A 16,826-nucleotide genomic window follows, 5' to 3' on the forward strand; every position below is an offset into this window, starting at 1 on the left:
CTTGACCCTTCCAGAGGGTCCAGGGCGAAATTCTTCAAACCACCTATTTTTCCCTTGATTGATGCCAAAACTTTGATCCCTATGGCATGATTGGAAGAAAAGTGATGTATTCTCGCCTTGCAAGATAGATTGGAGTGAAGGAAATGAAATATCAAGTGAAAAACTTGAATTTTGCTCTTGACCCTTCCAAAGGGTCTAGAGCGAAATTCTCAAAATGTCATTTTTCCTTCAAGTTTGTGCTAGGCCAGGACAATGATCAAGGTGAATTGGACTTAAAGATGGCCATAGGCATGTGTTTGAATAGGTTATGAGTCCAAGAGGTAGGGATTTTGAGCTAAAGAATGAATTTCTCTCCTGATCCTTCCAGAGGGTCCAGAGCGAAATTCTCAATTTCACCTAAATTGCTCATGATGAAGGTTAGAAGATGGATTCCCAGGCCTTGGTGGAGAGAATACTAGTGTATGCTTGCCTTGGAAGACATTTCAAAGTGGAGGAGTGATAGAACTTGAGCCTAAACTAGAATTTCGCTCCTGACCCTTCCAAAGGGTCCAGAGCGAAATCCTCAAAAACTCCTTTTTTCTCCAATTTTGCATCGAGCTTGATGTTGGTTGAGATTAAAGGGATCCTTAGACATGCATTTGAGCAAGTTGTGGTCACAAGTTGTGAAGATTTTGTCCTAAAATGCAAATTTCGCTCCTGACCCTTCCAGAGGGTCTAGGGCGAAATCCTTGGAAACTCCTATTTTTCACCTTGTTTGAGCTAGGCAAAGGGCTAGTTGTGAGATTATGATGAGAAGAGGTTTGAAGGCTAGGCCTAAGATGATGAAATGATGAAATGAGGTCTAAATTGGCCAACAATGCAAATTTCGCTCCTAACCCTTCCAAAGGGTCCAGAGCGAAAATCTAATAGGGCTTGTCCTTGGGGAGAATCTTGAGCAAACTTCATTTTGATGTCTTGTTGACGATTTAAGGTAGAAATGTTATGTTAGAATGAATTTATTATGTGTCCTTAATCATCTTTTGGTTTGTTTTGCAGATGAAAGAAGACCAGGCCAAGACAAGGACGACCTCTTCCAGTCCATCGTCATCAAGGATGTTCCACAGGCAAAAGAGAAGACTCAAGGTGTTTTGAAGCGTTGGAAGACTAGGGGTGTTCAAGGAGTTCAAGTTAGCCTCAAGACCTCATTCTACCACAAGATGACAAAGAAAGGCTTTGCCAACACTTCAGGGCGAGATATGCTACTGGAGAAGGAAGACTTGACAATAAGGAAGCCTGGTCAAGCAAAGGAAGTACATCATTCATCATATCAAATTGAGATAGAAAGGAGATCAACCAAGACACAAACATCAGACATGGTGGCATCCCAATCATCATTCCTCCGGTTGGATTGGTCCACCTCAGCATGACCAGATTCAATGTACCTAATTTATCGGAGGCGGCACAAACTTCGGTGTACCCACCCCTGCTTCCTAGTGGTCCTCACCCTTGGAATATAATTTTCTAATTGGCTAAGGAAGTTTGTTGTAACAAACCCTAATTAGGGTTTCTATCTTGTAATCCTAGCCTTTGGTTCTAACTCAATCAAAGCCGTCTGTTTGTAAAGGGTTCTCTATATAAAGCCTTGGTTCCTCATTTGTAAAGGTTAATAGTTAATAGTCGGTGAATAGTTAGAAATAGTGAATAGTCAGCTGATAGAATAGCAATTAGAGTAGATTAGGAGGACAAGGCAAGAAATTGTTGCCATTGATTGTAAATAAACTCCATTTTCATTGAAGTTATGGTGAAGTGTGTTGTTTCTTTGCAATATGCATGGTCTCTTGTTGAATCTTCATTTTAGATGATAGATAATTAAATTGAATGAAATAAGTTATTGAATGCACTCGCATGGAATCCACCTAGTCCAAACCACTAGCCTTTTGCTGACTGTAAGAGCGCCTTGCATGGTCAACTGGCATAGAACGAGCTTAATCCTGAGTCATAACACCTCTGTTGTTCACACATTATCTTGAATGGTGATCAGTATCTGATGGTGTACGATTTGGACATATTTGAAACATCCCTTAGAAGATCGCACCGAGTTGGTGTTGAATTGTTCAACTTGATGGTGAGACCCAGCCCAGTAGGACTCCACCTAGTCATTCATCCATCTTTTCGCATTCTAGGTCTTAGAGTAGATTTCCCGAACCCTGTATCTTTTGCCATTTCTTTATCTTCCAGTTAGTTAATAGGACTTGTGATTCCAGCAAATCAGACGTTCAGGTCATCGAATGCAAGTCCCCTTGTGATTCCAGCAAAATCACATCGTACCGCAAAGAGCTTATCCACAGGTAGAGAACCTACATATCAGAACCTTGGAGTTACTCCGACTGATCCTTCTGCGATATCTTCAGCATTCGTGAACTTTATTCAAGAGAGGATAAGATAGCTCTGGGTATTTTATTCTATGTTTGGTCGTGTACAAAAGACACATCAATAGGACCCTAACCCTTATGGAAATAATTGGTCTTATGCATTACATTTCAAATGTTGAGTAACATTGTTGCAGGATTTAAACCAAAGTTTATATTGGAAAGACAATTGTTAATTGGTTGAACTTGTGATTTTGGGGCAAGATTTGAGTATATCCCAGAAGAGGACATTACAGGAGCAGCAGGCAAACACCCAAACATGCTTTGAAATGTGACTGATTGGTAGATGAATGGACTGCTGTAGTGCACACATGCTGTACCTGTTGTAATAATTCATCCCATCCTTTGGGCAGCTTCTGTTATACCATCTTGTGAGCTGCACCAATAGCCTATTTACAACCATTGTTTGTCTATCCTTTTGGGGATGGAAAGCAATATTATTTTGGAGCTTGATACACATTTTTGCTAACAAAGTGGACCAAAATCTGCCAACAAACTGAGTATCCTTGTCTGTAACAATGGATTTGGGCAACCGATAGCTCACACAGACATTTGCAAAGAACAAATCAGTTACCTCTCTCCCTCGGATAGTCTCTTTGCATGGGGTTAGTATGCACATCTTGCTAACTCTGTCAACAGCAACACAGATATAATTATTCCTATGCTTGCTCATTGGTATCCCACATTTAAAATCTATAGAAATGCTTTCCCATGGTCTAGAAGGCACTAGAAGAGGTGTGCACAATCCATCATTTCTAATCTTTGATTTATTAGTGGAACATAACTTGCATCATCTAATAAATCTTGCTACTTCTACTTGGTACACATCAAAGTGACCTATCACTTTGGAAGCATGTGCCTCCCTTATGAGTAGAAGTCTTTGTGCTCTTGGCACACACAACTTGCACAACCTATAGAGCAGCCCATCACTGAGGTAGAGGTTATTTTCCTTTGTGGCAATCTATTGTCCTTGTAGCTGAATATACTTCTTTCCAAAATCACTGCCTTGTTCATTATTCTTTGCCATAGGCCTCTTTTGTGAAAGGTTCATGTTAAGCCATCATAGTGAGAGTTGACATGGGCTTAGAAATTGGTGACTTAGATAACATATCTGGTACAACATTAACATTTCCTCTCTTATACTTGATTGCCAAGTGGAACTGCTGCAAAAATTCCATCCACTTATATTGTCTTCTTGTTACAACCTGCTTTGGGCTTGCAAATAGTGTAATGGTTAATTGTCTGTATGCACAATAGTTTCTTTTTCAAACACATAATGTTTTCATTTCTTAATAGCCTAAACCATAGTTGAAAAACTTGGACTCGGCAATTACTTGACAACCCCAAATTTAAAAAAAAACTCACTCGTCAATACTCGGGGAAAAAATATGCAATAACTCGGCAACTTTATCGAACATTTGAAAATACGTTTTTTTTTAATATTATTCAAAAACACACATTTACACCAAATTTGTAGAACATATACTGATTCCCATGATATATAAATCAAAGTTTGAGTTACATAGCATAAACCAAAAAACAAGTTCAATACATATCATTTAATCTGAATTCTTTTTAATAGATTGTTCTTTTTATATAAATGTAAAATACACATTTATCAAAAAAATATGGCATTGTTCAGTATTATTAAAAATAATATAGATTGTTTATCATCATTGTATTTGATATCGAAAGGTTTCTAGGAATAAGACTTATTTAAATCGCCTGGGAGCAGGTAGATGCCGCGAGAAAGGTAGATGCCGTAGGTTGCCCCTCTCTCATAACATGCTATGCTAGTGTATGTGGTGTGTGACTTGGTGGTTTTCTGAACCAATTGAAAATCAAAATTTTGTTTGTTTTATTGAAAATCGAATAAACCTAAAAGCTTTGTGTTGTGCGTCGGTTTTTTTTTCCGGTGTCGTGCCCTATTCATGTCGGTGGCGTCGCAAATACACTTCACGTCGCAGCAGCAAAGCACGAAACACTTATTATAAATTAGGTTTTCAACGCTTTTAAGCTTTTTTACTTTTTTGCCGCCGAGTTTGTTCGTGTTTTCCAATGATTTTTGGCGATTTTTTGGATATTTTATCACTGCACATTTTATAAAAACTCGTTGCCGAGATTAATCGCAAGTGACTTGCAGCCAACTAGGGCTCGCGAGTACTTGTGAGTCTATGGAAAACCTGCAGAGTTTTTCAACCTTGGCCTAAACAATTACATGCAACTCCCTATCGTATACTATATCTCCTAAAAACTAAATTAAAAACCTCTCAATGACAACAAATATGTTTACCTCCTTGTAGCAAGGCAAGACTGGAGCATATTCACTTTATCGGTTTGAACTTCAAAGGACATTGACAGGTTAGGTAGAGCTAACACCAGATCATGGAAAATCTTATACTTCAATAATTCAAATGACTCATCATGTACCTCACCCCATTTAGAGTTCTTATCTATGGCTACAACCAGATCATGGAAAATCTTTTACTTCAATAATACAAATGACTCATCATGTACCTCACCCCATTTAGAGTTCTTATCTATGGCTACAACTGTGTGCAAAGGAGGAGCTATAGTAGAGAAAATTGGAATGAACCTTTGCATATATTGGAGTCTCTGCCTTGGACAATGCCTACAAAATTACTTGTCTCTTTGGTAATCTTTTGTGCTGGCCAATTTTTGATGGCATTTACTTTTGCATGATCCACTCTCAACTCACCTCCACCAACTGGATGACCAAAAATACTAACACTTATTTCACTAACTTGCACTTATTCATGTTGCACAAGAGCTGTTATCCTTCGTAACTTGCAAACCCATTTTAAGTGGATAAGGTTCTCCTCAGATGTAGCAGTGAAAATCAGAATACCATCTAGATACACCATCTATGAATTTCCTCAAAACCTTATTCATCAAACACATAATACTTGTAAATGCGACTCATAAACTAATTTGAAGAACTAACCATTCATAGGACCTTGCTTTGTTTTCTCAGATGTCTTCCATTTATCCTCCTTCATTGGTATTTGGTGGTAAACTGATTTGAAATCCAATATTTTAGAACACTTTGTATGTTGCAGTTCTAGAAAGTCATGTATCCCTGGGGGAGGATAGCCACTCTTAATGGTTCTTGTTGAGAGTTATCAGCTAGGTAAAAAAATATGTATTCTCCTAGAGCCATTATTTTTTCCTTACCATGACAATTGGTGGTCCACATATGAGTTGCTAGGGTGAATTATGCCTTGTTCCAACAACTACTAAAGTTGTACTTTTAACTTTGTTGACTTTTCTATACATCCAATGTTTGGTAGTGAAGATTCCAGATGCATGTGAATGTCATGCTCTACAATGGGATCTATATTAGTGTTGTGACATTTTCACACATCGCCCCATTGCAAATGGGGACCCCCACTTTTTTTTGCCTTCTAGGTTAGTTGTTGAGTTGTTTAGCTATTAGCTTTTTATTTGGAAGAAGTGCAAAATTAAAAAATCAAAAAATTTGGCTTAAGTCATGAGGAAGAGCGAGGTGTGCATTGCTCTCAACGCCTTGTGCGTTGCTCTGAACGACCCTCTCATTGCTTTCAATGCCTTGTGCTATTGCCTTGTTTGATTATGAGAGAATCTGAGAAAGGAGAGCTACACCTTGCACAATGCAAGTCATTCACTAGGTGCAATGAATGAAGAGCAATGATGATTCCAGCGCATAGAAGCTGCGAGCATTCAATAATGGTATCTCAATACTTGACATTTATTCGATGCAATGCATGCAACCTATTCAATGAAGATTCTAAGTTCCATGAAGGATTCAAATGACAAATGAAAGTCATTTACTAAGAATTGTCGCACAAATGAAACATTCAAAATTGATGCCCTATGGTGTTAAATTCGATGTCAATCATTAAATTTAAGGTGGCCAGCGTGATCACAATCAAATTTCAGAGTTCTAAGCCGAGTGATGACTGATGGGGTTGCAAAACTCCATGTTATTTCACCAAAGGATGATCGAATTGTATTTAATGAACGGGGTATGCTGCATTTGTTAGTTTGAGGAATACAAAAGACTGCATTTAACGAGGAAAGGTTAATTACATTAAATGATTCGAGTTGCAAAATCCAAAGTCCTGCACAACAAGTATTGAAATACATTTTATGAGATGCGCTCATCCATACAAATGATTTCAGGGTGATTAGAACCTAAGAAGGCAAAGTTCGAGGTTTTGGTAATGATAAGTGTAAAACATTTAATGAATGACGCCTTGCCTTTGAAAATTGATATGTTTGAATCCCCTATGTGCCACAATTTACAATTATCATTTGTAATCGACATATATGCATAAAATGAAAATCACCAATGGTTTGTGATGAAGTATTGATCTCCTTGACATAACTGTAAACATTAAAATTGAGCATTTCATTTGATGAATTTAATATCTATATTGCCTTTTTGCATCAGAGATTCAACTCCATCAACAGATTTGATTAAATGAGTGACAGTGATTCATGTAATATTTGATCTATGCGATTTTGGATATGAGCTGTGACGAGTCAATGAAGAGTGATTCTGATCTTAAGATCTGCGATTTGTGCCTAGCTTGAATTCCAATCATACAGAGTCACAACAAATTGTCTTAAGAACTGATGAATTAATCTTAAGATGGCACCAAGATTGCAAACCAATAGCGAATTCACCAAAGGTGAATGTCAAAATGGCTGGTTTGATGGTTGTCACAGCAAGTATATCTCAGCGATCAGCAATGCGACCTTGAGGATTGGCGATTTTGTTATCTTCTCCAAGATCAAATCATGTGTGCACAAACGATTTCGAAAATTCAGCGATTCATGTTTGCAAGGGTGAATTATATCTAATCAAATTCCGGTGATCGGTGAATTCATTCTTTAATTTGATCAGTGATGTTATCAAACAAGGGACGATAAGTGGCATTCACAACAATCTCCTTTGAGGACAACAAATTCATTCTTGTGTGCCTTGACATCATTAATACCATCGTATCCATGGACAGCAACTCAAGGTGGCATCCAAACTCATAGCGACATCACAACATGGTATCTTTCAAAGTGGCTGCTTTGAATTTTTTGAACAGCAAATTAACCTTTAAGACTGGTGATGAAGAGTTTGTTGTCATAATTCCCGCCCAAGGATCACATCGAATTTGAAAAGTCAGTTTGGACCCAATGATATCAGTGATATATTCATTCAAGCGATATTATATTGGATCTCAAGAGATGGCTAAAATTAAGTTCAATTTGTCATAAGACAATTTGTAGGGTTGAAGATTAAGTTTGTTTGGTGATTTTCCTATAAAATCAGATTATGTTGAATATGGATCCAGCTTATTGTCTAATCAATTTTAGATGCTTGATTGTGAAGGTCTTCTTTGTTACATTTGATCATCTTAGAACCTTGTAAGGACTGATTATTATCATTTAAGATGATCACATCATATCTTGATATAAAGGTTGGAGGTCCAGCTAGGATTTTGACTTATCATTTTGAAGTTAGGCTTCCTTGCCCTAAGCGATTAGGCTTTGTTTGCAAATCAACTATCATATCACAAAACTAACTTAAGCATCTCTTACAGGTGAAAGATGGCTGGAGCAAGGCGAGCTCTCATCAAGAACAACATTGCACGTCAAGTCTTAAGATAGGAGTCATATACATCAAGGGGAATACAAGAAGACTCCAGGCGTCCTGGCCAAGAACAGGATCTGTTCAAGGCAATGACACCATCCATCTTAAGCAAAGACAAGGACCGAGAATGTGATCAGGATGATGATTCATTGCAACACTTAAAGTCTTAGAAGGATACAAGGAGGCTGCTCGAAGGAATGGATTTCACAAAGAACACACAAGGAGAAGTAGGATCAATGCACTTCAAGGCATGATGAGAATCAAATATAGGCAAGACGAGGTCTACACCAAATGCAACATCAAGGCGAAGGATAGCATCAACATCAAGCACTCAAGGATGGAAATTTTCACAATCTTGAATTTCCTTCAGAAATTTAAAAATCATTGTCAGTATAGCCAGATGAAAGCTCAAGAATGCAAGTTATCAAGACAAGAGAGAGTTTTAGAAGAGTTAATCAAAGTTAGAAGATCAATTTGAGCAAAGTTATCATCACATCAAGAGCTTGATAATGTTGGGTATCAAGAGATATGCCTCATTCATTCACACACTTATGATGAGTTACAAAGATGAATCAAGCTGAGGTGGCTCCCAGTCATCACTCATCCGATCAAGATAAGGCATCCAGATTCAATGTACCTAACTCATCCATCAAAAGAGATAACTACCACATGGGCACAAAGTTTGATGTACCTCCAAAAATGATGATGCCCGCTTTAAAATAGAATTTAATTATATATATATATATATATATATATATATATATCCAAATAAATGAATAGGATTAACTAAATAAAATCTTAATAATAATAAACAAACAAGATTTAATATATACCTTATTGGCATAACAGTGAAGACTTATCATACCTGAAGGTAATTCCTATTGGCTACATCGTATTGATTAAGCTATTAACAAACACATAGCTAGTGGCAGACCAGATCTGACGCATGTCAGATCTGTTTGCCTCTGTTTGCCTTTGCAACCATTAATTATTAATACATGCGTTAAAAGAAAGACAGCAGTTTGTACCAAGGGAAGTTGATTTGTATAACATCGACTAATATGATTGAACAGAAAAACAATATGTAATAGCCAAATATCAGAGTTAAGTGGAAGAAGGATAGTAGTCATACTTGGCAGGCAAACATATTGCTTCTATATCAGCTGTTAATAAGACAATTCGTAAATAAAGAAATATACAAAGAGACATCGAATATCTATTAAGAGTCAAGAGACTAATTAATGAATTAGTCCCTGTGCACAGGGGTTAGCTACTACCGAAATTAATCTCTATTTTGATAGATAGTGGAATTCTGAGATATCGTGATTAATAGGGGATCCATGAGGATAGCGATTAAAAATGGTTAAAACGGTTATCACCTTATTAGTAGTAATTTATTAAGGAAGAGCTGTTTCTAAACATTGATAGCAATCACGATAAAGGTGGAAGACAAAACACAGAAATCGCACAGAAATTATGGTGCGATTCATTAGTTTGCAAATGATGCAGCTTCATGTTAAAGACACATATTAAGGTCGTATCTACTCAAGCTGACTAAACAACAATTCATATGTTCAAGACAGCCAACTTCGTTATGAGTCAAACTGACTAGGCTATGGTCTGAGTCTTGACAGAGGCAATGCACAGCAAGGTAACGATCTGGTTAGCAATGTCTATGTGATCATTAATAACAGAGATCAGAAATGCATATGATAATGAAGAGAGTATAATAAATAATTTAGAAGTATATAGATAGCGGTTACCATTAATATGAATAGTTAATGTGGAAAACCAATCAATATTCGGATTGATGCATTAAGAATATACGTAAAGCATCAGCTAAGTGCGAATACCAAGGTTAATATAATCTGTTTATTTAAAAGGGCTTACTCTCCAAGTGATGTGATTTGTAAAGAGTGAAGGACATGTCTCACAAGGATAAACCGTTCCATTGAAAGGACATGGCTATTGATATTAGATTTTTTCCCTGCCTATATAGAGGGATGCATTTTCTTTTATTTGATATCGGTTATGGAGCAATCAAGTTAAGGAGCAGACCCATTGGCTTGACACACAAATACACGTACTATAACTCAGAAACGACATCTTAAGGAATCCACTTTTGGTCAGATAACCAGATCGCTTCAACATAAAAGATTCAATCAGAATAATGATAGAATCATCCCATGAGTGTTAAGCAATACATTTGAAACGACAATGGTACATTTTGGATTAGGTCATCATTGATCATCGCCACTATAAAGGATATCATATCAGACAAGCAAACCAAAAATCCTGTAAGATCTTTATAGGACCAGACCACATCAAATGCGTCACACACACACACACACACACACACACACACACACATATATATATATATAATATATATTCAAAGTAGTATAATTCTAACTGCATATACACCAAGATAAGTTCTATCTTCCAAGTTATTCTTAGAATTTTTCAGTTAAATGTTATAATGAAATGTATTCACTTCTGATAAAATTATACTTATCAATATATTACAACTCTCAACTAAGTTAGAATTGTTGTCTCAGGAATAAAATATGGTAAATCTCAAAAGGGGACATTACAATTACTGGTTGAATTTCCAAAGGACACGTGTCCCATAAAATGTAATTGTATCATTGGTCAAGCATTAAATGCTTTGCAATGGGTGTAACGAACCCTAATTAGGGTTTCTATCTTTCAATCTTGGCCATTGATTGTGAATCAATCTGAGCCACTGAATTGTAAAGAGAGCACTATATAAGGCTCCACTTCTTCATTTGTAAAGTTAATAATAGAGAATAGAGAATAGTAGTAGAAAGCATATAATTAGAGTAGAGTAGAAAGAGAAGGAAAAAATTGTTGCCAAGACATTGTTGTAAGAAGCATGTGAACTTCATTGAAGATATGGTGAATTTTTGATTTAACAATTTGCATGGTCTCTACTTCTCATTTGATTTTTATGTTATTAGATGAATGGAAGGACTTTGTGTATGATCAATGGAGAAATTCGTATATTACTACTAACACCTTGCTGATGGTAAAGTTCCCTGCATAGTCAACTGGATCTTTGTAGCCAAGCTTAACTTCAATTATCATTCCTTCATTGATATGCATCAACTTGATAGTGTCTATGCTTGTAGTGATGATTTGAAAATCATATCTATCCTTAGGAGATTGCACTAGCCTTGTGGAGATGTTCATAGCATGTCAAAGAAAGGCTTAGTTGGGTTTCACCAAAGATTGTCCTTTGCTCTTACATTCCTAGAGTTAGCTTAGCTTCCTAAACCCTATCCTTCTTCCTTTTTTTTAAAACAATTGAAATCACCACGTTCCAGCGACATTCAAGCATTCAGGCATTCAATGTAAGTCCACCTTGTGATCCCAGCAACATCACATCATATACAACTAAGTCTATCCAAGAGCACGTCAAGACCTGACATTCGAGAACCTTGGAGTCGTCCCACTTGATCACGAAGCTTAGCATTTGGGAGTCTTTGTTCAAGAGAGGATACAATACTTAGTATTTTATTCTGTGTTGCATAGTGCGTAAAAACACCATCAACAATTAGGTAGTTGAGTTTTGTGGGGTTTACGTTGGATAGTTGAGTACCTGATCTTGGTTATTTACTAACTCTGTTTATGTGAACTTTACTGCATCACATGTCTGTGGTGGCATATTTGCCTTTATAGACAGCTCGTAACCTGTCTTCGAATGGTTTCCAATTTGCCAGTGATGACAGCCTGTAATCTGTCTTTGAATGCTTCCCACTTTTTCAGGTGGTGGCATCTCCTCTATTATGTGAGCTTTGAGTGTTGCTGCTTCACCAGGCTTGTGCCAGTGGACTGTGAGTTGACTGAGTCAGACATTAAATAAGCCTTGTCACTCCCTCCATCCAAACATCACCACTGCCACTCCCTCTTACTGATGTAACTGGTCAAATTGTCATCTCAAATAATTAATGTGGTCTTCTAGGCTTGACATAGGATGGTTAATTCTGGTCCTAGTTGGACAAAGGTAGGTTTTTGAATTTACCCACAAAACTTTATATAAACAAAAGTTGTGCCAAATGACCAAAACAATATGCAAGAACAACAGGACTTCTTACCAGAAATGTTGTTTGTTCGTCTAACTTTCTAAATCTGCTTTATTCTGTAGAAAATGCAACACAATGGAATGCAAATCACAATGAAACCCCTTCTAGTGTCATTGTGAAACCATTAAGAAGCAAGTGCTAATAAATCACTAAACTTGGCAAAATGTTTTACACATTGGTGTCATTTGGATCTGTTTGTTCTTCAAAAATATGCCACTGAAAATCATGTTCTATCTTTTTCCAAGCTGCTTCAATGTGTTTTGAATAATGAACATTGTTACATTTTTTTTACTTATTTTATCAGTTTGTAACTTTGTGGTCTATTGCTGTGAGATCTGTTTATATAGGGTATCTTTACTTTAAATTATGTTTTTTTGCTTTAGGTACAAATTTCTTTCTTGACTTTTAAAAGAGTATATCCTATGCATGTAGGGGATCATCAACGGGTGTTGTTGAGGAGCTTGATAAAATTTTGGCATACAATCATGCTCTCATAGCATTGACTCAACGTGCAGACAAGGAACACTTTCCTCCTGGGATTGGACCTGTTTCTGTGATAGGTAATGCACATGCATTTTTTTACCATACACCAAATGGAATAGCTTTTAATGGTTTTCTGTTACTCAAGCTATGCATTTTTTATAATTTCTCTGTTTCTTAATAGATTGGTAAATACTAAAAGCAGTGTAGATAATCTACCAAATTGAAGCTTTCTGTAACAGGTGGTGAGTATGATCGTGATCGCAAGATGGATGAGCTGATGCTACTGTATAGAGCTTACCTAACTGAAGCATTATCTACCGGTCGTATTGAGGATGAAAAGGTAAATTAACATATAATCCTTGAGTGTGCTTATCAATTAGAAGCCATTAACATTGGGTGTTGAGTCGCTTTATTTTGTTATGTTGTCTGCAATGTCTTTTATGATAATTTTATTTAGCTTTAATAAGTAAACAGATAAACTGCAGTTTTCTTATTTGATATTCTCTTATTTGGGTGTACAATATATGCTGTATTGCTACCTTTTCTTTATACACAATGTCTTGGGTGTCTTGTCTTTTGTTTTGTACTGTTTCCTTAAAATTGAATGCTTTGATTTCTTTGTTGTGTGAATCTTGTTGTTTACATGTAACGAATTAGAACCAATCTTGGGGCCTTGGTCTATATTCTTCTATATTTCTTAGAGGTTGAAACTTTATACTGTACATTCCTTGCCATTCAGGACTGCTTGGAATGAGAATGAAAAGTCAAATGAGTAAGAAATATGCATATGAAAATCACTGATGCCCACAATCCATAGTTGTGCGAGGAAACTCCACATCTTAGTCATGATTAGTGAAGGTGAACAAACAAAATACATTATGCAAATCTATAGTGCTTTTGCTGCATTAAAAGGAGTAATATAAATGTTGAGTTGGAAGGCCGACCATGATGTTCTTGGGGCTTACATTGAGAAGTGAATCCAACAGAAGTGATGCAAACTTTGAGATGTCAATGTGGACCCTGTAGTGATACTTTGAGACCAGGAACTTTTCCCCCAACGTCCATTGTTTGAATATAAGATTAGGCTGGAGTTGGTTTTGAAAACCTTTTTTAACCTCAGTATTGTGATAGTGCCTAGGAAAGCTGTTTGTGGACCTTCATTGGTAAGGGTAATACTTGTGTACATTTTATCACAGGCAAGTGAGAGTGAGTTTGTGAAATAGAATCATCTAGCCACAAGATTAAAACCTGCTCACCACGAAATCTCATCATGGCAAGAAAGGTGTCATTACACCACATTACTTGCAGGCTTGTGTGAAAATCGCCTACCAGTATAATCTGACATCCATCCAACTCTGAAATGACCTCGGTGTACACTTCGTCCTTGTCAAGCAAGTTTCATAATGGGTGGTCGCAGACTAAGGTTTGATATTATCATATAATCTGAGCTACATTTCTCATCTTTGGCCATTCCAAATGCAAAGTTAGCTAGATAATCTGCTGCAGTGTTGGGTTTTGGGTTCCTTGTAGGTGTGTCGTATCGTGAAGGAATTTAAGGAGCTAATATATGGCCATGTCTGTAGCAAGATTTTATTGATTTTCTGGCTCTCAATGTGTTATGTTTGAATTGATTTCATTATGTTCATTGAATCACCTTCAGTTTCTAGAGCACTCAAACCATGTTGGTGGCAGGTTTGAAGACCAAGCACTAATGCCTGAGCTTCAGCCTTGTTGTTCATTCTTTCATTGATCTTCACTGATGTGGCAACTATAAAACTGCCATTTGAGTTTCTTACCATTCCTGCACTGGATTCTCTTAGATTACCATGTGAAACTTTGTCTAGTTCAGTCTTACCCAACCAAAGGCAGGAGGTTGCCATTTTATTCCTTTTCTAAGCTTAGAGGTGGAATTTGCTTCACTAACTCAATGAACAGGAAGATTACTACTTTTCTTTGTTAAATATGATAGTATGGCTTCAATGTTTGGCACTGATAGTTTGTTCAGACTTCAGAGCTATTAGCAAATTGTCTGAGTTTGAATTTCAGTTTACATTAAATCAATAATAGGTCTGGTGAATTGTCAGTTTACATTTATTTGCATCTCAACATCTTATTTGCACCAAGATATTGTAAATTTGCATTAATATGTGTATCGCTTGTTTATGATTAAACACAGTTTTTCAATGTTCATTGTTCAATAAGATATAATATTATCTTTTTTTTTCTTCTATTATTTGCTATATATGATTATATGACTTGTTATTTTCATGTTTGGTTGCCTGAGAAATATCTTAAGGATCTACATGTCTCTGGTTATTTGTGTTGATTTAAATCATTATTGGTTTCATTCTTTGCATTTGAGTTATATGTTGTTAGCAGTATTGTTTGTGTTACTTACATGTTTATCTGGTTTTGTAGTTTGAAGCACTGAACCACTTAAAGAATATATTTGGTCTAGGCAACCGTGAAACAGAGCAGATTGTACTGGAAATTACAACAAAGGCATACCGGAGAAGGCTTTCTCAGGTTGTCAGTGGAGGTGATTTGGAGGCTGCACCTAGCAAAGCAGCTTTTCTTCAACGCCTCTGTGATGAGCTGCATTTTAATCCACAGAAAGCCAGTGAAGTGCATGCAGGTATTACAGTATTGACTTTTTCAATGAAAATTTTTATTTGACGTCATGAATGTATTTAGAGTGAAACATTGAGAAGGGCACCTATTGGGAGTCTTTTCTTTTCTGTTAAACCCCACAATTTTTAAGCAGTTTTTTAACATGTTAGTTTTGCTGCTATTTCACTTACACATTTAGCTACATGAATCTGACTACTTGTTTCATTGTTACGATTTTATAATATAGATATGTGCTTAGTTATTTTTACTTTGACCTTACACTACTAGTGTTCCCTTTTGCCTCATATTTAATGCGGATTTTGCTGATATTGTGTGTCTCATAGCAGCAAAAATATTTTGGGGAAAAAATCAGCAAACCAAAAGTATAAGATTTATTGAAAAAATCAGGATTGAATGGGGGGAAAATCAGATTTTATATAAATATAAAAGAAGTAGAAAAAGGTACAAGAATTTCTTGTTTTTGAAATTCACATTCATTTCCATAGCATAGATACATACAGAGCAAATAAAATTGAGAGCTTAGCCCACAAATTGTAGGATATAAATTTTTGTTGTTTATATTCATATCGTTGATTACATTGCATTGTGCAAAACATACTTTGTAGTGCATAAATAATAGCTAGATGCTGATAGTTTACAATTTTCTATTACAGTCTAGTTTGTTCTAAGTCGACCTACAAACTAAGTATAAAGTTTCAAAACATCAGATGTAGCCAATGTTGGAAATGTTGTCATTGATGTCACAAGTTTAAAGACAAATGTTAGTCATTGATATCAAAGGAAATGCCCAAGTCCCAAAAGGGCTAGAAGTGAAGTCAAGTATATGTTGCGTTGCCAAATCAAGTGACTACACCTTGTAGGGTTGAGGTCAAAGGTAGAAGGCAACTGAATTACCTTTGCTAAAGGTGGGAACATGGTCTTAAATATATTAGTGAAAGTGCGAGGTTGATTAGAAAAAATGTTTGGCTACGCATGGGATCATCAACCAGGCATCATATTTATGAATAAAATAAGGAGAGCAGCGATCAAGTAAAAGCTAAGTTGCCGGTATGGGTATGGGTACAATATGCCAGTACGACAATTTTTTTATTGGGGTTTGGTTACGTCCGTACAAAAATAAAAATAAAAATCATAAATATATACATATTTGCAGCCTTGAAAATAAAAACAAGAACAAAATTTAGAATACCACATATCATGCATGTTAAACAAAACTTAGAACTACCATAAATATTACAAATTTGAAATACAATAATACTAGTTTGATATCAATTTTTCAAATCTTGAATGTTATGATAGATATATTGAATTCATTGTCATTGGTTCAACATTAAAATAACACAATTAGTAATTATGCATCATATGGATCACCAGGAAGATCAACATCAACATCATCATTGACATTAGATGATGTAGGTAGATGAGTAGAGTCACATGCAACCCCACTGCCACTCGCACTAGAAGGATGATGGCTATCTAACTCCACTAAGATTGTGTGGCAGCTGAAAAATCCAAATCAGTTCACTTTGGATCTACATCCCACAACTT

General features: G+C 36.3%; 1 protein-coding gene across 1 annotated transcript in view; it reads left to right on the plus strand.

Annotated features, from left to right (window-relative positions):
• LOC131042131 (protein TIC110, chloroplastic) overlaps positions 1-16,826 on the plus strand; it is a 191,082-nt gene that overhangs the window by 128,133 nt on the left and 46,123 nt on the right. Inside the window, exons 9-11 of the mRNA XM_057975449.2 lie at positions 12,597-12,724; positions 12,887-12,987; positions 15,066-15,282. Of these exons, the coding sequence (XP_057831432.2) occupies positions 12,597-12,724; positions 12,887-12,987; positions 15,066-15,282 (446 nt within the window). The remainder of the gene's footprint in view (positions 1-12,596; positions 12,725-12,886; positions 12,988-15,065; positions 15,283-16,826) is intronic.

Source organism: Cryptomeria japonica, chromosome 9, assembly GCF_030272615.1.
Source record: "Cryptomeria japonica chromosome 9, Sugi_1.0, whole genome shotgun sequence".
In the NCBI taxonomy this organism is placed as follows: Eukaryota; Viridiplantae; Streptophyta; class Pinopsida; order Cupressales; family Cupressaceae; genus Cryptomeria; species Cryptomeria japonica.